This window comes from Camarhynchus parvulus, chromosome 1A (assembly GCF_901933205.1).
Source record: "Camarhynchus parvulus chromosome 1A, STF_HiC, whole genome shotgun sequence".
Classification (NCBI taxonomy): domain Eukaryota; kingdom Metazoa; phylum Chordata; class Aves; order Passeriformes; family Thraupidae; genus Camarhynchus; species Camarhynchus parvulus.
Genome location: NC_044586.1, coordinates 29,999,900 through 30,022,686, shown reverse-complemented (window position 1 = coordinate 30,022,686; position 22,787 = coordinate 29,999,900). Strand labels below are relative to the sequence as shown.

Below are 22,787 nucleotides of genomic sequence, written 5' to 3'. Positions count from 1 at the left end.
GCTATCTGAAGATGGTTGCTGAAAGAGAAAATAAGTTATACAAGAAAAATTGACTGCACATTTCTGTGGCCTGAACTGCAGTCATATTTACACAGTGAGTGTGTGTACTAAAGTTGAACTCTGCTGATGTTAATGAGGTTCAGCCTGGGAAATGGGCTTTATCTATATACAGTCAGGTGAGAATTGGATTAAAGTGCTTCCCCATTTCAAGTGTCCTATTTTTCAACAGACATGTAAAGTTACAGAAACGCATGATTACCTAGTTTTGACTGTGGATTTACAACAGGTGTTCTGCCAATGACATTTGAAAAAATAGACAGACATAAAGAAAATATTTTCCATTAAATAATACCCAAAATCATCTTTCTAAGAATTACGTTTTTATTAAAAATAAAACCCAAATGATCATACACTGCAAAGTTTTTCCTGACTTATGTCTGCATTCACAATGCATTACTTGATCAGGTACATTCACAGCACGCAAAGCTTGAGCACACGTGGACATTCTTATAGGATAAGAATCTTTTGTATTTATGACCTAGATTTTGCATATTTTTGTGTTTGGTTCAAATATATTCTTCAGAAGTATAACGCTCATTTTTATTTTTATAAATATGAAAAGTGAATTTTGATGGGGATACGATAAGCAGAAGTGTTCAAGTGCATCAAAACTCATGTTTTGCAGCTGGATTCACAAAGATGCAATTATAGCTTCAAAGTTAAAGTGACTTAATTTCTGCATTTGTAACTAAGAGCTTTCACACTACATCTTCTTGCAATCATTACTAAAATGTTTAGAAAACATGGAATAGCACACTACTTTTTGGTAAAACACTTGAGAATATGTAAGGGACAAAGAACACCTCTGGCATTTTTGTATTATGTTTGCCAACATATCTTACTTAATTTAGGTGTTTAAGTAACCTTGTCTTAGCACAAAGAACATTATTTTCACAATTGTTCACTGAGTTTAAAAATCAAATAAGAGTTCTGGAATGTTCAATGGAAATGATTTAGAAAGTTCTAGTTTTGATTGGGTTGCACTTCATTGAATAGATAACCAGAATAGCTGCTTGCTACCAATGTTTGAAACTTTTTTAATTTCTTCCATTTTATTACTTTGATTTGATGTTTCTGCTTACAGCAAAATCCAGTGAAAAAACATTCCTTGTGATTTTACTCATCACATACTCATACATACTCATCAACATAGTTCATTTTCGTATTTTATTAGTTCTGTTTTCCCTTAAGTAACATTTTTTGCTGATCTTTTATGCATTCTTTCAATTTATCTTCTGTACAAGTGAGACGTTCTTCCAGGACTGAAATGGTCTGCATGAAGAAGAGAATAATTTCAATTGGGTTTATATTATTCACACAGCATTATAAAAGCGTGCAACATAAGAAAAGTAATTTTAACTCAACAGGAAAAAATACTCTAAGATGGCTTCTCCTTAGCTATTCCACTATTTACAACTGTATTTAAAAATTACAGCTTTGCCTCCATGGAGATTGTCTAAAGGCTTTTGTTTTCACAAAACATTTTCACTGAGAAAGAGAAATACATACATGTATAATGTAAAGTACTCTGAAATACTATGTGAAAGTTGCATCCACAATCCAATAGAAAAACAGCCATCACTGTGACCACAAATGATATCTTTCAAAAAACTAAAAGAAACTTTTAAGGCATCCCCAAGAAAAGGAAGTGAGAAAAAATATACTATTAAAAGGCATTTATTCTCCATTATATTATCTTCAGTGGAAGAAGTAGGTTTTTGGACCCAGGCTGGCAGTTTCTTTTACAACTTACTACACAAATAATTTCCAACTCATGGCTTGACTCCATACTTCCCAAAACCTGTTTCTTCGTACTTAACATATATATTGCAAAAGAACACAGAAAAAAAACCCCTTAGCTGCTCCATTTTGAAGTGATTTAATGTCAATATATTACAGACTACAAAGAAGTATCTGAAAATATAAGCTAAATCTGGATTAAAAAGATGTATTGAGCATTTGCAAACAAACGACTCAGAGTCACTGACTGAGACTGAGTATTTGTGCAGTTTCATTGGCACAAGGACTTACTGCACTGCTTGGATTCCTACCTAAGCTAACACCTCACACACTAAGTTGGGAAAGGGATTTAATGGTACATTGACAATTTACTTTGTTCATCCCCTGCTAGTGCATGATTGTTCCAGCTGGAATGTCTGCTAAACAACTGGATTCTGACAAAACTACCCAGATCCACTGAAAAACAGTGATTCTCTTCAGCCAGAGTTAAAAATACAGCAACAATCTTTATGGTTATGTACCAGGAAGCTTTCACTTTGGCAAACACAATACATGCAATCAATATTTTCTGAAAGGAAAACACCAAAACAGTCACTTGACTATACAGCTATTCAATATAACCCCATAGTCTTTAATGTTCTGATTTATAAACATGACTCCAGGCTACTGCTGCCCTTTGATAGCACTGCCATTTTGCACTGCAAGCGTCACCTGTTATTGCATACTTACTAGAGTTAACATCTCCAGCTGGCCCACAATGTGGTCCAAAGCACAGTCCACGGAGGAGGAGATGCCTCTCTGCTGTTCCACATTAAGCACAGCTGACCCACTCTCACTCTCTGCCTTCCTTTTTGAACTTCTTGCTGAGGGAGAAGCAGAGGGACTCAGCAGTTCTTCACTTTTGCCAACACCCTTGAATACAGAAACATAATTTGAAGATTCAGCTGCCTTTGTCTTCATTTAAGTGGAACCACATCAGAAGATAGACAGGATAGCCAAAACTCAGGCTTTTAATTTAAAAAAAAATCTACACACACACACATATATATATACATGCATACACACAAGGACCCTCAGATTTGCTTTTTGTACCAGGTTCAATTCGTAACACTTCAATTTGTGCTGACCTAAGAGAGAATTCCAGCTGTGATGGATGAGGCAACAAGGGAAATCTTAGCAGTCTTTAGGTACATGTTTCAGGTGCATGTGATTGAAGAGCTACATGCTGTACCACTAGGGCTTGAATAAATACAATTAATGAGGGGCATTTTCTTCAAAAAGACAGCCCTGGTTGACAAAGAAATTCACTCAGAGTAGTCATACAGATGAAAAATCCATATGTTACTAGACAACCACAAGTGCTTCTTCCAACTTCATAGTATGAAACCTTTGTTTAGCATGAACTAACCTCTTATTTCAGCTTTTTTAAAAAGTAGTTTTCAGTTGCTTGTTCAGTGATGCTACTTTTTGAAAAATTGATTCCTTCAGAAAATGGGAGAAGGAAACAACAGAGAAGATCCATACAATGCAATGTTGAGAGGAAAAACTTTGATGTGTAAACTCTGCTTCAGGCTAAGTGAGAGAGCATGATCTTCTCCACCAATTCAGTTTTGTCTGTGCCTTGAAGTTCTTAATGGCATTTTTGAGTCATGAAAGGTTAAATCATCACTAATTCATTATAAAGTCCTTCACAACAACTTTACCTGAATAATTAATGACTTATTGAAATTTCTTTGAAAACTTCTTATATCTTCAGACAACTTTAGTTTACTTATACACTAAAATAAACAGCAGTAGTTAAGTTTTACTATTTCTAATTATATTTGATATATCTACATTTACAAAATAAACCTTTAAAATGGTTCCAATTAAACTATTTCTCTAGAATTTATTGACAGCCCACGAAAATATCTATTAGCTATGCAAAGGGAAAATTTTAGTCTCACCTGATGTATTTAAAATACACAATATTTACAATGTGCCCAAAATATATTTATGTTGTAAGGCTGAACAGATTTTCAAAGTAGAGGGTATTAAAATCATTGTCAAACACTAAAAAAAAATCTCCTAAGTCTCTAAAATAATCTTGTAGAATGTAAATTGCTAGGCAGAATTATTAGCAGACTTTTACAAGATCACCTAGGTATGTTGATGAGTTTCTGTCAAGAATGATTTACATGTAGTTGACCCGGCCTTTGAATCATGTAGGATTAGAGACTGATGGATTAAATACTGCCACGATGACAATGCAACTACTTTAAATTTAAGTAATACTAAATCATATCAATATTATTGTGAACTTATATTGCTGCATTATCCACAATAACATTCTTGTGTCTTCAGTGCCATTCTGCACAGTCCTGTGTGGTGGGAAACAGCTGAAAGCAGAGACTGTGGTGAGGTAAGAGAGCAAAAAAGAAAGTCTTACAACCCTCTCTAGGTTAAAAGTTCCATTGTGCAGTTGCATTCTACAAGGACAGGTCTCAAGCCCCCAGGCAAGAACCCATGAAGTGCAGAGCATGGTTAGTAAAGGTAGGGGCACATATCCAGGCAGGCACTTCAGACCTTAACTGACAATGCTACAAAGTCAAAGGGAACCCATCTCAAGGTTTGATAGTACCATGGTATTCACTGACATCACTTCCACTGATTTCTGTATCCTAGCATTGTCAGTTAAGGTCTGAAGTAAGAGAGATTATTTCAACCCAAGGAGGAAAGCTATCAATTCAGTAAAGAGAGCAAATGCTAAGCTACTAAAAGTCTCACCACTTTTTTCCTACAGCAAAATTGATCCAAACTTCAATATAGCAGACAAATAGATCTGAAAGAATGTTTTGTATCTCAGTAAACTGCCACCAGGATTCTAAGTCATAGTAATGGAAAAGTCCTCTTATAATTTACTGGGTTAAGCAGCAAATTGAGATTTTTCTGCTACATATTCAAAGACTTGGAAGCACAATACAACATAAAAGCATTTACAGAAATAAGACAAAGACCTTGATGTTTGTCAAAACTCAAACAAGATAAGCAAATAACTCCGCTTTCAAAATTTGTAAGAGAAATTAAGAAAGACCATTTCAAATTTTCAACTTATCTAACTTGTTACTTTTATTATAGTCTGGAAATTTGTATAGACTTTTTTGAATACTATCAGACATCAAGTATGCTGCTATAATTTTGAGGTTATCTGCTTTATATTTTAACCTTTCCTAATATCTAACTTTACAATCTCCTCCAGCTCAGCAAAGGGTCCAAAATGGCTGAAATCTAACACAACACTCAAATGCTAAAACCTTGCTGTAAAAAGTGACACTAGTGTCAAAGACTTCCCTTACTTTTGGATACCAGCTAGTTCATGTCCAACACTTTTATTCAGCACATTTCACTTTAAAGGAAGTTCTTTTAAAGAAAGTCTTTCTACTCAAAGTCTATTTCAAACGAAAAGTTTCAAGAACTAAATGTTGTCTTTCCTTCAAATTAGCCCCTTTCTAAAGTACTTGAAATGCCACCAATCCATAAACAACAATTCTGTATGTCACCAGCAATGTAGTAAAAATGTCTCATATTAAAAAAACCCCAAACTATTCTGAGAGTCACCAAAGCTATAGCTTATTTTGAGACAATAAATGTTAATAAGGCAATCAATTTTAAATTGTTACTTCTGAGCAAAGCAAAGAATAAAATTAAAATGTGTACAGTGTTTCCATTCACAGACCATTAGTAATAACATAAACTCACATTTGGGCAACTTCATGCAAGTTACAAATAAGGAGGAGAAGGAACAGATTTAATTAATCAATAGGAAGTTATTATCATGACATTACCAGCGGATGTTCAGCAGAAAATTAAATTTAGCTTATAAAATGATGTCACAAACAGCAAACCATAATTGCTCATCTTTGTTTTCTGTCAAGCAAAATAGCCAAAACTCTGTGGGTGGTACTTGATCAATTTGTGAAAAATCCTTACACATAACCTTATCACCTCTGCCTGTTCCCAAAAGTTTTCCCATGAAACATTCACACAGCACACAGACACAAACACTGCATCCCAGCCTCCCTTTGCTTCATAACTGTTAATAATAGAATCTGAGTAAAATGCATCCATATATAAGGATGCCTGAGCAGTTTTATTTATAGAAATTAAAAAAAAATCCCTCAAGGGAAGTAAGAGAAAAAGAAAAAATACAAGTCCCTTTCACACAATTGCCTATCAACAGGCTTCCATCCTCTATGAGCTCCAAATTTGGAAACTACAAAACAGAGTTTCTAAAAGCATATATTAGAATCTTATAATTAAGATGGGCTTATAAAAAAGTGATATTGGTAAGCTTCCTAATGACTCACAAAAATTGGCATGGCTTGCTTTTTAAAATTAAACCTTAAAATTTTGAACACATGGTATATATGCCTACTAATAGTAAAATATTTCTGATACTGTGATTAAAACAACTACAAATAATTAGTCATTAGTAGGGCATAAAGCTCAAACAGATCAAAAAGTAAAGGCATAAGAGAGTAGTGTCCCACCTTACCAGATGTTGAATTCCTGTGACTTTTGGTTATTTGAAATCACGGGAAATTTTCAGGAGAAACAGTACTATTATTATCACTACTTTTTTCCTCCTCTTGTGAACCTACCCTCATATAAAAATGGTTCACTGTGGAAATGCTAAATTTAACCATGCAAGAGTTGGGGTTTTTTTGTTTGTTTGTTTGTTTGTTTGTTTTTTTTTTTGTTGTTGTTGTTTTTGGAGGTTTTTTGTGGTTTTTTTGGTTGGGTTTTTTTTTTGTTTGGTTGGGTTTTTTTGGTTTTTTTTTTTGTTGTTGCTGTTTGCGTTTTTTGGGGGGGGTTGGGCTTTTTGTAGGATATAATTATTCACAGATCACTTCTTCTGCTGTGAAATTATTTTTTTCAGTCAATGAGTGATCCACATAAAACAGCTCTCTGATCTATTAGTCGAAGACTGAGTATGTTCAATCACAATCTGTTTTATCAGCTCCTACTGAAAAAAACTTCCCTGTAGTTTCAGCTGATGACAGCATTCTCTGTTTCCTCTCCTCTTGCATGCACATGAATCAGCACAGCAACAACTTGCCATGTGCTACCTGTGGCTTTCTGCCCTGTGTCATCTGATGAGGTACCTCTGGAATTGTTTATTTGCAAATTTTAATGAAGTTTTGCATTCAAGCAGTAAAACACAGATAAACTATGCGGCGCTTAGTAGAGCAAAGCTCTACTAAGCATTTCTAGCTCGAGCAGTCCGCTTTCAGAACTTGTAATGCAGACTCTCACACTTCAAAGTCTTCCATGTCGTCTTACACATCAGAATCTTCTCCAGCTTTTAAAAAAATGCCCAAGCTGAAATAGAAAATTTAAAGCGCATTTAACAGAAGTGCATCACATCCAGTCTGACACGGAAACACCTGGAAGGACCCCTGAAGGTAGCACACCCTTCAGTTTAGAGGCTGATCATGAGCAGTGGTACCAGGTTACAAACTCACAGCCAATAAAACAGGCCAACCTATCAGACTGTATTCTTTAGCAAAACTGGCACTTCCACCTTAGATGGAAAGCATAACATTTTAAGTCTTGAAAACAGCAAATTCAGCCTGAATCTAACTGAGTTTATAGACGTCAGAAGGCCAGTACAAAGCAATGAAAACTCTTAGCTTACTTTGGTGGAGTTTTTTATCTAATTATCTGGAGAAAATTAACTGAAATCCTGATGGACTTACAGCTATGGTCTGATTAATCAGATTTATTTATTTCTATCAGGATGACAGCTATACTGAATTTAGTATTCCTATGATGGTATGAAATAATAAACTCCCCTGCCCATAGGCACATCTCAAGATATCCTGAAAGTTCTAGGCAAAGAAATTACATCACATTTTACAAGCAACCTTTCACACACATATTGAGAAACTGACTACATAGTTTTCTTATGTCATCTTTTTCCCAAAGTGCTGCTTCTGGTTTGAGAAAACCCTGTAAAACAGTACATCCAATGCACGCAGTATTTTATAATTCCACATATACAGAATGTAGTAAAGAACAAAAATATTTTCTCTGTATTCCATCCATTCAAGAAAGCACTGAAAATGAACATATAATAACCCCTGTTTTCTAAAAAAAAAATTTAAAATTATTTCTATTACCCTAATAAAAACCTCTTAGAAGTCCGTGAATATTTGAGTGCATCCAGTTTGAAATGAATAATATTCCTGAAATACTTCTTTCTAAACTCTCAGATCATCAGTAATAAACTTTACTTAAAACCAGGTGATTTTTTCTTTCTAATTTGCTTATTGATGTTAATTTCTAATATTAATAGTACCCTGCACAGTCTGTATGAGTTTAAACTTTTAGAAAAAGCTAAGGATTTCTCCCCAAAAATAGGCAATACTGGTGAAAAGTTAGGAATTGATAATTAAAAACCAACTGAACAAAAAACCTCACAAAACAACAAACAAACAAAAAAAGCTTCCAACAAAACAACCAAATAAAAAACCCCAAAGCATATCATAAACATCCAAAACAAACCAGGCAGAAATCATTGGAGGTTCAATTTCCAAAGGTGAGAATCCCCTGTCAGGAAGTCAATTCTAATGTAACAGTTCAGGAAGACTATACTCAAACACTTTCATAAGTTATAAAAATACTTGCACCACAGGCACCAAAATATAAAAATGTACCCTGTAGAAGAAAGGCAAAGAAAGGTAATCAATTACCTCCAGTATGTCTTCAGCTTCAGCAAGAAGCTTTGCAAAACTAAGGAGAAATAACATGAAACTATAGAAGCATTTCCTACTATTTACAATTATGAAATAAAGTAGTCAAGTTTAATTTAGGCAAATTACTTTGGACTGCTTGCATGCATACCCAAGGGAACATCTTATGGTTGAAATTGAGAAAAATTTCCATGATGGTTTCTTTTTACCTGCATAGAGTCCTATAAAAATTGTATTACAAACTCTGCTTGAACTTCTTATCCACTCCAGGGCAGAGAAAAGTTAAAGGAGGGCAGGAGGAATACTTGCAACAGAAACTGGAAATATAATGAAACGCTTAATAGAAGGAAGTAACGATAGAAAATTAATAACTCTATGTGGACAAGGTCTCCTTTCTACCACTATAAATAGAATATTCTGCTATTTTTGATATTACAAATGTTAATGAATAAAAACAAAGGTATAAAAACCCTAGGACTTTCCTAGCACGCGGGCAAACTCCCTGTACTTCAAATTGCAGATTGTGGGGGTTGACAGAGGGCATCAAGCACATGGGAGGAAGGAGGCAGGGTGTGAGTGAGAGTAGAGCATCCTCACCAGGAACATATCTAATCAGAGAAATGACAGCCATTCTTCTGGCTTGCCTGCTCATGACTCCTTTCTGTCCTCTTTCCCCTACCTAGAAAAACTGAATGAAAGCCTTTAGACCAATACCTATCTAGAAAAGTCTAACTGAACTTTACAAAGAAACGATACCTGGTAGCAGTGACTTTGTTGTACAGAGTCTTAAATTATATATAAAGGACAGCACTTCCTCTATCTCATTCAAAGTCACCTAGTATATCCATATTCAACATGAATTTACAATGAAAAGAGGTTGATCAACAAACCCAGAGGCATTTCTTGTTCTCGAAGGCATGTTTACTCCTGAGAAAAAAATAAAACAAAAGAATATACTTTACAACATGCAATTGATTTCTCCTAAATAAGGCTTTCATACTTAACCTGTTGGGGCAAAACTAATCTTGAACAACTTACACTGTATGTAAAGGAGAAGAAGTAAAGGAACACACTTGTGTCTTAAATCCCACTTCTCAATAAGAATGAACAAAAAATTACTGAATAGACAAAAAAATCCAGAATAGACAGGCTCTGCCAGAACAAGAACTGAAGGCTGTGAATAATGTTCTCCTCAGCCCGGCAGACAGCTGAGAAGGGCTGCAGTCCCTGGGCTCCAGCCAGGGGTCTGGTGCTCCTCAAGAGCAGGAGGCTGGCACAGGGCAGAGCTGTCTGTGCTGCAGAGCCTTGCTCCATGCCCTGGCACTGTAGCAGGCCCCCTGCTGCAGGAGCACATGGAGGCTGTTTGCCAGCCCCTACATAAATATATACTTATATGCATATCTACACACAACTTCCTTCAAAGTTATATGCAAAGCTAAAAGAAACTCCTTTCTGCCAGCAGAGCTGCATCTGTATCAATGCTTTTTGTCAGGGTAAGTGTCTGTGCTATGGTACAAATTTTCTTATTTTGCTACCTCGTATCATCATAACTTGTGTAATAACAAAACTTTGTTGCACAGACAAACCTAAATCACCTCCTGTTAGGGGATGCTATGGGGGCAGGACGTCCACACAATAATTTCACAGAGAAATCTCTTCCTAGTTGAGATCTGGCAGCTTTGATTTCCTTTCAGAGCAGCAGTAACCACAGGCGGTTATACCACTTGACCAGGTGGCAGTTGACAATGGAGTTTGTTTACTCCACAGAAGCAAGTGTCAAATCTCCTCTAATACAAATTACTTACAGGAAAATAACAAAGAGTTAAAAGCATTTGAAATTAAGTTAGCAATCCAGCATAGCAGAGTCCAAAGTTAAATCCAACAGGGCCAGCACAACTGCTTGAACACTTTGCCAAAGAGACAGATACTACTATCTGCAAAAGAAAAAAAGAAGTCCAATATTTCATAGTTTAGAACTGAAATCCTCTGACTATAGCCATAAAAAGATATTTTACTATGTAATAGAAAAACATGGCTCTTCAGCATTTTACCAAGGTTTTTGTTAATGAAATGCTACACCTTTAGTGGATGGTGAAGGTTTCAAAAGAACTTCAAACATTTTAACAAGAGTGCCACAATACTCCCAATGAGGATAAAATGAAGCTTCAAAATTTTGATTGAAAAGTCAAATTTATGTGCTTTTATTAGATTTCACAAAATACCTGGAGAAAGTAGCAAAAGTCCATCCTGAGCTATTTCAGTGCTCAGCATTAGTAAATATTCAGAAGGTCTGGATAAGCTATCCCATTTGTCAAGGTAAAAATAATACTCAGTCCTGCTTTGTTCAGAGGTGGGATTGTAAAAAAATGCTTTGGTAGCACCAGAACAACTTTGCACTTAAGTCAGTTGAGTTTTGCAATTTACTGTGATAGAATCAAATTAGGGAACAACAGAAATTGAGAAATTTGAAAATTACATACAAATATCAAAGAAATGTTAACTTTGGAGTGGTCTGACAGGCCTGTTTCACTCTTGAAAAATAATTTCTGTAACTCAAGGATTATTTGTACTTTAAAACTATCAGAAACAAAAGAAGCCCCAGCAACAGCATTCTTATTAGCTAGAGATGTTAAAGCATTATGCATATTTTTTATGTGTTTAATGGCATCTTTTTATCTTCCATTTCAGAGGATAATAAATGTTGTATTTATATTTCTGGCAAAATACTTTCTACTCCAACCACAGCAAAAAAGACTAATGGTTTGTGCTGCAAATAACTTCACAAGTCAGATAATGATACTGTTTTTTAATATATCCTGCAATAATGGAGAAAATAGCAGGGGTGTGGGGAAGCTGAAATTCCATCAGTAATCACAAAGGATAAACAGGAGAATTGCATGGTCACAGGTCACAGTCAGCATGAGAACTGTATCAGGAAAAAGCCAAAAAATCAACTAAAAAGTTGACCTAGGGCATATAGAGCAAATATTTAAGGCTTAACATCAATACAGTTTGAGGGGACAGAAAAAAATGGTTTTTCAAACTGAAGACCTCTCTAATGAAATATTTAGTCAAACTGTTACTGATAAAATCATCCCTTTTTTTTTTATATCCATAATATGCATGCTGCAATTTTATTAATGCATTTTAGGTTGTAATGCATCATGAACTCAATTATCTTGCTAGTGTTTCTTCAAAAACTGTTAAATCAGAAAGACACTGCAGAATTATATTGGTTTTAGTGACTCCATTGAAATCTGCTCTTGTTTTAGTCCCACACAAAACATAACCAGCTATCTGGAAAATCAAGCTTACAGGTGACAAAAAAGACATCCTGTAAACTACTAAAACAGTCAGGGTGACTTGGCATTCTGACTTTATTCAACTGTCAAAATGCAACTTTATGTACACATGCAAGGCATCAGAGAAGAATACACTACGGAGTAATACACTACAGAAAGTGGAGGGTTGAAAATATCTACAATGACACATAACTGGACAAAATGATAAACCTTTATGATATGGTTACTGAGTGAAGAATCTGTATCTTACATGCAACTAACTGAAACTGCTAAGCAACTAGCATTTTACTATTTCACTACACTAGCAAAAATTGGAAGTATGGACTTAGAATTCCTTTCCCAAGAGACATAAGGAAGGAAGAAACACCTTGGAAGAGTAACCTTTTCAGTGAGGAACATTTGATATTGGTTAATCTAAGAACAGCTTAAGGATAAAGCAATTCTTTTAAATCCCTGTTGCAAGTAAGAAGTCTTCCTTTACAATAAAAATACTGCAGTATTTAACTCCAAGTTGCATTGCAATGCCTTCACTACAGGATCTAACATGCCGAGTGGAACTCACACTTTGGTGTACAGGAAGTAACTATGCAGTAAGAGCATACCAGAGGACAGCATCTCTCCCCTCCCCACCTCCCTCCTTCAAACAACCCAAACTGCTGCAACCAGAGTATCATATGTCAGGGGATACAGAGAAAAAAAGAACAAGCCCAAACCCACCCAACCAACTCTTCAGAGCAGTAATGCTGATGGTGTCACCCAGAGCTACTCATTTTTCCCCAAATATTTTTTATTCCAAAATGCAACAGAATCCAGTGTTCCTCTTCCAGAATCACTAACCATAGACTGTTTTTCACTTGCTTTCCTCTGATTTCATATACTCTCAGAGCTTTTACTTTACAATGCTTCAAATTCAAGCAAAAAGGATGGAGCTGCCTCCATTCAGTCTCAGTTACCTGCTGTTTACATTACACCCATGCAGACAGAAAAAATCTGAATCCTCTCAGGCTGAAAAAAAACCCTGAATCCAACATATGTACTTCCTGAACAAAAGGAAACAATTACTACCACCTCCTTTCCTCCTATTTTTTTCCATTACAACTTAAGAAAGATATTCAGCTGTTGCATGCATGTAACACACCTGTTTGTATTACAGCACAATCACACTGGATACGTGGCTCCACAGACATCAGTCAATATAGTCAGGTTACAGCCAGCTCTGATCTACTCCATCTCTAAATCATTTTTTCTCATTATTTCCTTTGTGCTCCTATTAGTGTTTGGACAGCTGAACAGATTGGGGAATTGACAGGGATGAAATTAACCAGATAAAAACAGCCATGAAGTTGAAATGACTGTGAAATCATCCTTTAGCATTGTTCTACCTAATTTCTAACCCCCACACTGTTTTGGTGGAAGATACAAGCCAAGATGTTTTTCTACATCAAACACCTATCTGCTGGAGAAAATCTTTCTTCCTTAGTTGCTGAATTTTATTTGAAAAGTCTCATTTTTCAGTCTTGTTTTAAGCAACCTATGTAATCTTTGGATGTGACTCAGTGTCTCCATTATCTCACATAAAGCAAGTAACTACATCTCTTACTGCAAACTCGACAGTAATGCAGCATGGCTTCAAGGAGAGATGTGTTGTATTGGAACAACTAAGATATTTGGAAAACACTTAAAAAAGCTTTTAGTCAGAAAGCATCCTCTGGGTTTAGATATCACTCTAATCTAAGTGATAAATATAATTTGCTAGCACTTGTTTAAGCACTGTCATTTAGGAAAAAAATAAGACTTTAAAGCAGTATTCAAGTGTTTGCTTTTATAACAAACTTGCTTTAACAATTCTGAATAGCATATGGATTTTATATATAAATAAATTTCATTCAAGCATGTATATAAATACATTATATATAAATTTCAGTCAAGTTCAGTCATAATATAATATACATAAATTTCAGTCAAGTTTCTACGCCACAGTTGCAAGCATGCTGTGCTAAACTTAGACTCTAGTTGTATTTAAGAATAAAGAGTATTTCAAGGGCAGTATTTAGCTTTACAACCTTGTTTTCTGACATACTTGATCTGTAGCTCAGCTTTACTATGCAACTTAAAAAAAGAAAATCCTGCAGCTTCCTCTAAGAGGCACACATTGTGAGCTAAACTTTGCATTCCCTTGCTTTTTAGTCCCACAAAATGTGCAATCTCAGAATTATTAAAGTTCTGTGAATACTAAGAAGTTGAAAACTTTATTTGTACTACTGCATTAAAAAAGCTAAACTAGGTGCTTACAGGGTAACAGAACCACTGAATGATAACTTCATTAACTTCCATTAAGCTAAATGACTCACAAATGGCATTTAGATCAGCAGTAAATCATCATCTAGGTCAGCAGGAAGCTCATTACAGACTGACAATCCAAGTGACAGAAACACTTTTCTACAAGTGCTATAGTAGCAATTTCCTGTGTGAAAGGCTTGCTGCTGTTCCTGCATTCCTCAGGGGACACTTCTCAGAGGATGTTACTCTTCCCCAGGAAGAGGAAGGAACCAGTTGATATTGGATGTGTGGGCTGATAGCTGTCGGGCATTTTCTGCATGCCGCAGAATCAGCTGTGAGAACTGTGAATACAGCTTAGATTTCCAGTCAAAGCAGAGGAAAACACTGCTTCAGCAGACAAGGTCAGAGCGTACATGTACAGTATCTCAGGAAACTGGGAGAGAAATAATACCTGGAACTTCCATCCCTCCAGTTCCCAGAAATGTGCTAATGTGCTAAAGGAACAATATACACACATGGATCAACTTGAAAAACATTCCTGAAACACAGCTGCCCTAAGTAAGACCCTAGACAAAGTAAAATTTTGCCAGTCTTAAAAGGTCTGTCTTCTTACAAAATACTTGTGTATGTGTGCACGTGTACAATTTTTTCCTGTTAGGTCCCTCTGCTAGGCTTGAGTTCTATAGGAACTCAAGCTCCCTCCATGTGTGTTGAGACACTGTTACAGGGTGGGTCACCAGTAGCTACTCCATGCCTATTCCAGTATCACATCCACTGACTTTTTCTGAAGTGATAGCACTAATATGTTTCCTTATTCTAACTGCTTATTTCCAAATTTCATTAAAAAAACAACCCACCAATTATTTGATTATGAAATTATTAAGGAGACAGAACGGTGACAGACAAATAAACAGCACAATTTCATAAAGTACATTTCCTCAGGAAAGCAGGCTAAAAATAGCATAAGAAATATTATATTCTTGCACTCTCTAGTGCCCAAATTCAGAACTCAGTCTCCGATAAAAATCTGACTTTCTCTCCAGCTCCAGTTCACTCAGAGAATATAATCAAGACCATTAAGGAACATTAGGATACGTATTATTACTTAATTATGTAGAGGCACAACATACTTCCTGTTCTCTCCTTGTAAACCAGCAGTTATATGCTGTATTAGAATAGCATCACCACAAAATGCAAGGAGCATTTGGATCATATGCCTCTTTTATTGCATGCATTGGGTTCACATTCAAGCATTTGATCCTTAAGTTCTATTTGATGTTAGTGGTACCAAAGCATACTAATTTTAAGATTACGTACACAAATCTTTCTAAACATGCCTAGACATCTACAGCAGCTCAAAATGCAAGTTTAGAAATTCCCTGTTCAATATGAGAAACACTTCATCTTTTCTGCACTTGTGATGAGTCATTTTGCTCATATACACCATACCTTCTTTAGAAGGCTCTTAGCTGGGCAACAGAAAAAGATGTCTACTATTTCATGCTTATTCCAGATGGATTAGGAGTAGCCTTTGGGGGGAATGGGAGACATTCCTTCTCCAAGAGCAGCTGAACATGTTTAACTGCAGAGTTTTGGGGAGAAGGCAGCCTGTCCTCTTGCACCACCCCCACACATTCTACCTGCCTAGCATGCAAAGAGTAGAAAGGTCTGTCTAAAGTGTACTATAAAGCCAAGATGACACTAAAAATTGCCTGTCTAAAAGCAAGATTGGACAGAGAGGGAGATTCATTTGCAAAGACACAAAAGCACAATTCTTATTTTTATTCTGCTGCACTGAGCACTTCAGACTTCCTCCATTTACAGTATTTATTCTGTGTTTGTATAAGATTTAGCATGAGCCATTCAGAGCCTGTTTGAGAGTTTTTTTGTATGCTTATCTATGAAAAAGGTGCAGATGGCTTTATCTCAAAACTTTGGAGACACAGTATCTCTTCACACTATTTTCTAACTTAATTCCGTTTGTCATTGGGAGTTCAGGGAGTTCAATTCAAATAAGCATTTACTGGTAATCAGAAGAACGGCAGTAAATGAAAAAAAAGTTCATAGCTATTCAGTGAGTGGCCTTTCTTATTTCCCTGTCTGGGAACAAAGAAGGTAAGGTGATGGAAGAGGCTGGGAACTGTCAATTCTTATCAAAGCCCTTTTACCCATGGGATCACTCCCCAGTGCAGAGCTCAGTCTAACTGGAAACTGAGTTTTGGACAAGAAACACAAGTGGGGCAGTGATTCCAGTCTTTCTTTCAAAGGGAATACTGCTGGAACTTTTCTTTGGTAGAGAAAAATGTATACATACCATGTAATGATCAGAGTTTTTGTCTGAGGACATTTAGGAAAGTTGATATCATTGAATTACAGAAAGCTATTGTGCTTTCAAATGATCTATAAGAAATAGCAAAGGTAACTACTCTGCACAATGAAGTGACATATGAGTTTTGTTCTACCAGCTGTTCCCTTCTGAATTGGACTTAGGCCCCAGAGGAGATGATCTACGTATAAAATTGCCATTACTTCCTTTCTTCCTTTTACCCTCCCCTTAACCTCACTGAAGACAGTTGGTGTTTATTTCCTTGTAAGGCTGAAGCTAGGAAAGGATGCAAATCAGAGTAAATCTGAAGTTGCATGGTAAGGAAAATATGAAATGTTTTAAAAATTAGTTTTAACATACAATTTCTATTGTCATCCTCTCCTACTGGATTCTGGAGTTATGTTAAGGAACAAGGAAGAGATATTACTGCAAGAACTTTTCAAAGCAAATTTCTATGAGGAAGAAGAGCTGACTAAGCCTTAATGTATGCAGAAATAGAAAAATACATGCAAATTTTTCATTCATAATTGCTGCCTTTCCAAATACATGGGGTGTTTTTTGATCGTGGAGCTTGGTTGGTTTTTCGGGGCTTTTTTTTTAATTCAAAACAAAGGCAGAGAAAAGTGTATCAAAAATACCTAAACCCTGAAACACAAACTGTGAAAGCGACATGTACAGAACAAATTGAGGGCACAGATACTTCTATTTTTTGCCTCAAGACACATACTACAAATGCAGTACAGATAAACCTTCTATTTTAAAACTTAGTATGTTCTTTTTGCTCCAAACAGAAACAATCCTTATCTTTCCTTACTCAGTAATTAACCCAGTCTTAACTTTGCAGGAGTTGTACTGTAAATGAACAATAAGAATTTCTTGTTTTTAGTGTTAAATGGCACTAGAAGAGAAAGAACAGCAAACATCTCCCAGCTAGTGCAGACATTCTGACTTCCAGATTACAGTACATTGCTTTGCGTCCTCCAAATCCTGTTTACATGAGCAAGGTCAGGGGATGAAACATTAGAGAGCCTCTACAGTGATTTCCTGCTTCTGTCAGTAAAAACTACAGAGACACCATCAACTTTCCCTTGTTTCCAACAGCTTATCAGGGACCGGAGGTTACCAGTGTAGTGCCTTGCAGAATTGAAAAGACCCAACCTCTCTCATGATTAAAACTAAAATTGAAGGATGAAACAGAAAGAAGTAGTCCCAAAGAGAAACAAAACTTCCAATTTTTCCTTTTCAATAGTTCAGAAAACAAAGGCAATGTTGAGCTGTTTGACACGTGGAGGAGTGGGAGAGAGGCACTAACGCTTTCAGAGTCTTCAGTGGAATAGAAAGGAGAAAGAAGCACCACCCCCAGCCCCCACATTTGACCTCAATTTAGTGAATATTTTCAGAGTGCAAAAGGCTAGAACACACCCAATTTCTGGTAACTGCAACATAGGAGGACTCTTATCATTGAAAAAGTCAGGACATTACATAAGTACCAGTTTGTTAGGCATTCACAACTAATTTTTACAGTGCTTTCAATAATACACATGAGAACTGAATAAATGAATCATCAAATCCAAAGCTATTTCCTAACCATAATAATACACAGGAATTCTTAACGGCTTTGTAATTGTAGTCCAAAAGAAAGTAACTCCATACTACAGATTTCACTGAAATTTTTCCACTGACGCAAGGATCATACTCCCTTCACTGAGTTTACAAAAAAAGTTGCATCAGTATGAACCTTAGAAGAAAAAAGATTTTTCATTCACCATGTTCAAAACAACTGGCTTTAACACTAAGCTAGAAAAGAAGCTGAAAAGATAAGGTGTTTACAATTCAGGCAATTTAATAATGTGTTTTTAGTAAAATCCCTGTAAGAACATTCATATCTGCCTATCTTAGCTTAACCTCTGAAGCAAGAAAATAGAACTAAATTAAAAAACAACAAAACACAAAAGCAGGCATTTTAAGTGTGGAAGCTGTGATGGATTGTTGCTTTTGATGAAGCCAGAAATTAAAATTCCTTGAAAAGAGGAGAAGTAGGAGGAAGAGATAATACTAATATTTTCTTAAGACAGCTACAGCTCAAAATAAATGAACTGCTAAGAAAATATCTAAATATATATTTTAAATTCACAATAAAGAATCAAGAGTATTATATTTTTAAATATTTGTTTTTAAAATCTTCTCTAAGCAGACTGTTGTCTAGAATAGATGACGGTGATACTTTGCTGCACCCTAATTCTCTAGAGTAGTGTGTCCTCTTTTGGGCTTCTTGGTCCCAGATAGACACTGACATCCTGAAGCAAATCAAGTTGAGAGTGAACAAGATAACAAAGGGGCTGGAACATGATATCGAGAAAAGGTAGAGAACCAGGTTTGTTCTCTGGAAGAAAAGGTACAGGGAGATCTTGCTGCCATCTCAGATATCTAATGGGTAGATAGAAAGAAGACAGACACACACATGTTAGAGGACCACTGTGAATTCAAGGCAATAAATATGTTGGAACATAGGATATTCTAGTTACATATTATTAAAAAAAATATTTTCATCAACCAAACATTAGAGCAAGCTGCCCAGAAAGGTGGTGGAATCTCTATCCTTACACATTATGAACAAAAGAACTGGACAAGGCTTATAAGAACCTGATCCAAGCTGGCCTTGCTTTAAGGGGAAGGTTAGATGAAATTACTCCAAACATCCCTCTCAACTGATACTATATTACTTTCATTAACAAATCTTCAAAGAAGGAAGGAAAAGGAAAAACCCTTTTGCTTTGTCACAAATCATCTTATGGGCAGTAATAATGCATTTCCCATAAAGGAGTAGAAGAATGGACAATTCAAGTTGAAGAAAAGATTCTCAGTAAGAAGAGCACTTTCTTCTATTGTCCTTCTCCTGGACTAGACTGAGACCTATAGAAGTTTTTGACCACTTACTGTCAGGAATTTTGGTAGTTATTCAACAAAACATTACAAGGTTTTGCATAGACTTTCACTCTTCCTGAAGGGGTTTCAGGGAGCTTTAAGAAACTCACCAGAAATCCTACAGAAGTTTCAGTGTTGTTACCCCAGAGAAAGGCTGTATTTAAAGACTCGCATTTTTGTGGATCACTATCTCAAGTATCTCTCTCCTTCAGCAGAAAAATTGAAGTAAATATGTTAATTAACTACTTTCAGTGGTCTAGTGACTTGCCAATATGTTTTGTAAACAACCCTTAAGATCCTGCTGTGTTACATGCGTGATAAATGCATTGAACAACAATGCATAAAAATACCTAAATGCAGACTGCATTTTTCTCTCTGCACATGTCAGAAGGGCAGAAGAACTCCTCAAGGCAGAGCCTTAAAAGAATAAGTAGGTATAGATAAGACACACATAAATTAACCCAGCAATCTGATCAAAGATTTTTGCTATTTAAACAGCATTCTTTCAGTAGAAGCAGTGCCAAAAAGCCATAAACAGATTTAAAATGGGTCTTGAAATGTTTGCAGGGGAAAAAATTGCACAGTGATAATGTCTTTGACAACCAGTAGAAAAAGAGAAACCCATTGAGGCTGGAATCAGGGATATGTATGAGATAGGATGATGAATTAGACTAGGACTAGAGGATGGTGACCTCAACTTGAAAAAGGACTAAGAAAAAAAATACAAATAATACACAAAAGTAGTATCATTCAATTGAGGACAAACTGTATCAAAAGGAAATCTGTCAGTGAAGGTGTGATAGAAATAAAGGCAGTGTCTGCTCTTTTCTCCTTGTTTCTTATGAAGAACACATCAAGCCTCTATTAGACAGCCTCCATACATTAGGGAAACTGAGAAAGCTTCAGATAAAAAGGTCCAAGTCACTGAGATCTAGAACCCTCTAGAAACAAGACACAAAGAGTCTAGGTGGCTGGCCTGATTAAGAAACAGATGATAATTCTACACATGACAGAAGCTGGTAATGTGGCAGACAGACAATGGACAGGAAGATGATACTAAAGGATGAGCTGACATTAGAAAGCAGGGAGGACCAGATTGGTTAGCAAAGTTGAATAATGTTATTGACTGTGGCAGAGGAAGGATATTATTGGCAAAGAAAACATGCAAATGATTCCTGAATTTGTGTGAACAGTGGCAGGGTTAGGGTTAACCTGTGTTGAAAAGGACAGTTGCCATTAATGATACAATCTGAGTAACAAGGATATAGAAATGTTTCTAGATGGAAAAAGAGGCAGATGGGGAATGCTGAAATACAACAGTGGTGAGAACCAATGATAACTGGTAGATTGAGATGCTGGGGGAAAAAAAATTGTGATTACTGACACAGTCAAAAAGCATAAATTCTGAAGCAGTATTTCTATACTGAAGATTGTAAAGCCAGAAAGACAGCAGTCAAAAAAGTGCTGTACTTCTTGGGTCAATGTACTCCTTTGAGTTCTGGGCATAAAGTTTTATCAGGTGCTTTCATAGGAAAAGAATTAAGGGAAACTAAGTGATTTTTAGGTATGGAATAAAGAATTACAGTGCAACCACACATTTGAACTCTGTGATGAGCAGAGTGAGTAATGAACACAGAGTACTTAAAAGTGATAGGTAGTCAATAAATTATATCCACCACAATGCACTGTCTGTGAAGCCTACTAAACAGATGCCTGTAAATCTACAAAGAACCATATTTCCATTAGGAAAACATGACAACTGATAAACCTTAAAATAGATAACATTATCACCTCTCAAATATAAGTTCTTATATGATTATTTGTTTTGAAGTAAAGGTTTCTCATCAACCTGTGCATCATGATCTTCAAAAATGATCTTAAAAAATTTTACATAGTACCTTCACAACATAGCTTTCAAAAAGCATTCAGGACAAAATAGAACAGCAGAAACCACACCTGCTGCCTTTTCATAAGTATTAACCCTTCTACCACACAAACTTTTTATGGTAACTACAATTGCTCAAGACACAATTTTGCATTCACAGGAACAGATTCAGAGCTAAAAGAAAAATTCTCATTTTAACCTAATTCTAGAACAGCATGTCTTTTAAATTTCATACCAGGAGAGTATATTTCTCCTCGCACGAAACTGCCGCTAAAACATTGCCTTCCTCTCCTCCCACACACCATACCAATGTCATATGTAAAGCTAACACTAGAAGACTCTAATCCCATCACTCTGTCTTAAAATGTATTACTTTTTTTTTTCTCCTTCTAGGGAACTATTAAATGCCTTAAAAAGAGAAATAATAAAACATCAGTTTAGAATTGTATTGGTGAGACAATAATTCTTTAGTGCTACCATTATTTGAAGATAACAAAAAGTGTTTGAGAATAAGCCACGAATTTTAACAGGAATATTTAGATGTACTTAGCATGGGCTTATAAATAGAATTTGTGCTTAGTATAGTGGTAAAACTGTAGGTATGAAATGAAAGCTTTGCTATTACACCATCTTCTGGTTAGACCTGGAAACTGTGACAGAAAGTTTAAGCTGAGAATTTAGGATATTGAGCTCTGAGCACTCAACAATTGCTAAAAAATCAATTTCATTCATATGGACAGTAAAAGCACATTTCCAGAACATGTTAGCTATACCTCACCCCTTCTTTCTTTTTTTTTTTTTTAATAACTTACTGGAGTACTGATATATGAAGATGTTCGAATATCGATGATAACTGGGTCAGGTGTTTGCATATCAGGCACATCAAAGGTAGGGTCGACCTGTTGAAAATAAATTATATCATTATTTCAGCACCAACAGAGAAAAGGAAATAAGACTGAAATAAAAAGTGAGAACACACTTAGCAGCCTAGATCAATTGGTTCCCAATCCCTATTCAAGTTCCTTAAGTCATCCATTACTAACAGACTGTCGATATGCTTACTTCTTCTGTACCAGCTCTGATTGCCAAAATAACTTTGAAAGCACTTCTGTGGAAAACAGGTAATAGGTAACACAGAAATCTGTGATAAGATAACAGATCAAAGACAAACGATGTTGCTCCTGAAACCACAGGAAAAACTGCTTTATACTGGGACAAATTCAGAGGCTGATTGATCAGAAAGAATGACAGATGACAGAAATCTCACCACAGTATCTGCAATTTTGCTCTTAATATCACAGTTACTACTTGCTTATTTTTGGCCATAGGAGTTAGTCTATAACTTCAGCAATATTTTGCTAATGTCCCTTCCTGAAAGTGAAGCATTAGGAAAGTATCAGAGATTATGAAATTTGAGAAAGCTGTTTTTCTCTTACAGTTTCACCTAAGGGATCAGAATATCCTCCCTATAAAAATCTGTGTGCATATTATCCCTACCACTATATTACCTAGGTGTATCACAGCCCAAGATGTTT

The 22,787-nt window shown here is 35.9% G+C and overlaps 1 protein-coding gene across 1 annotated transcript in view; it reads right to left on the bottom strand.

The window, feature by feature from the left end:
- Positions 1–405: 405 nt before the first annotated feature.
- POC1B (POC1 centriolar protein B) overlaps positions 406–22,787 on the bottom strand; it is a 45,240-nt gene continuing 22,858 nt past the window's right edge. The window contains 3 exon segments of the mRNA XM_030959803.1: positions 406–1,332; positions 2,530–2,712; positions 22,065–22,151. Of these exon segments, the coding sequence (XP_030815663.1) occupies positions 1,231–1,332; positions 2,530–2,712; positions 22,065–22,151 (372 nt within the window). The 3' untranslated portion in view covers positions 406–1,230.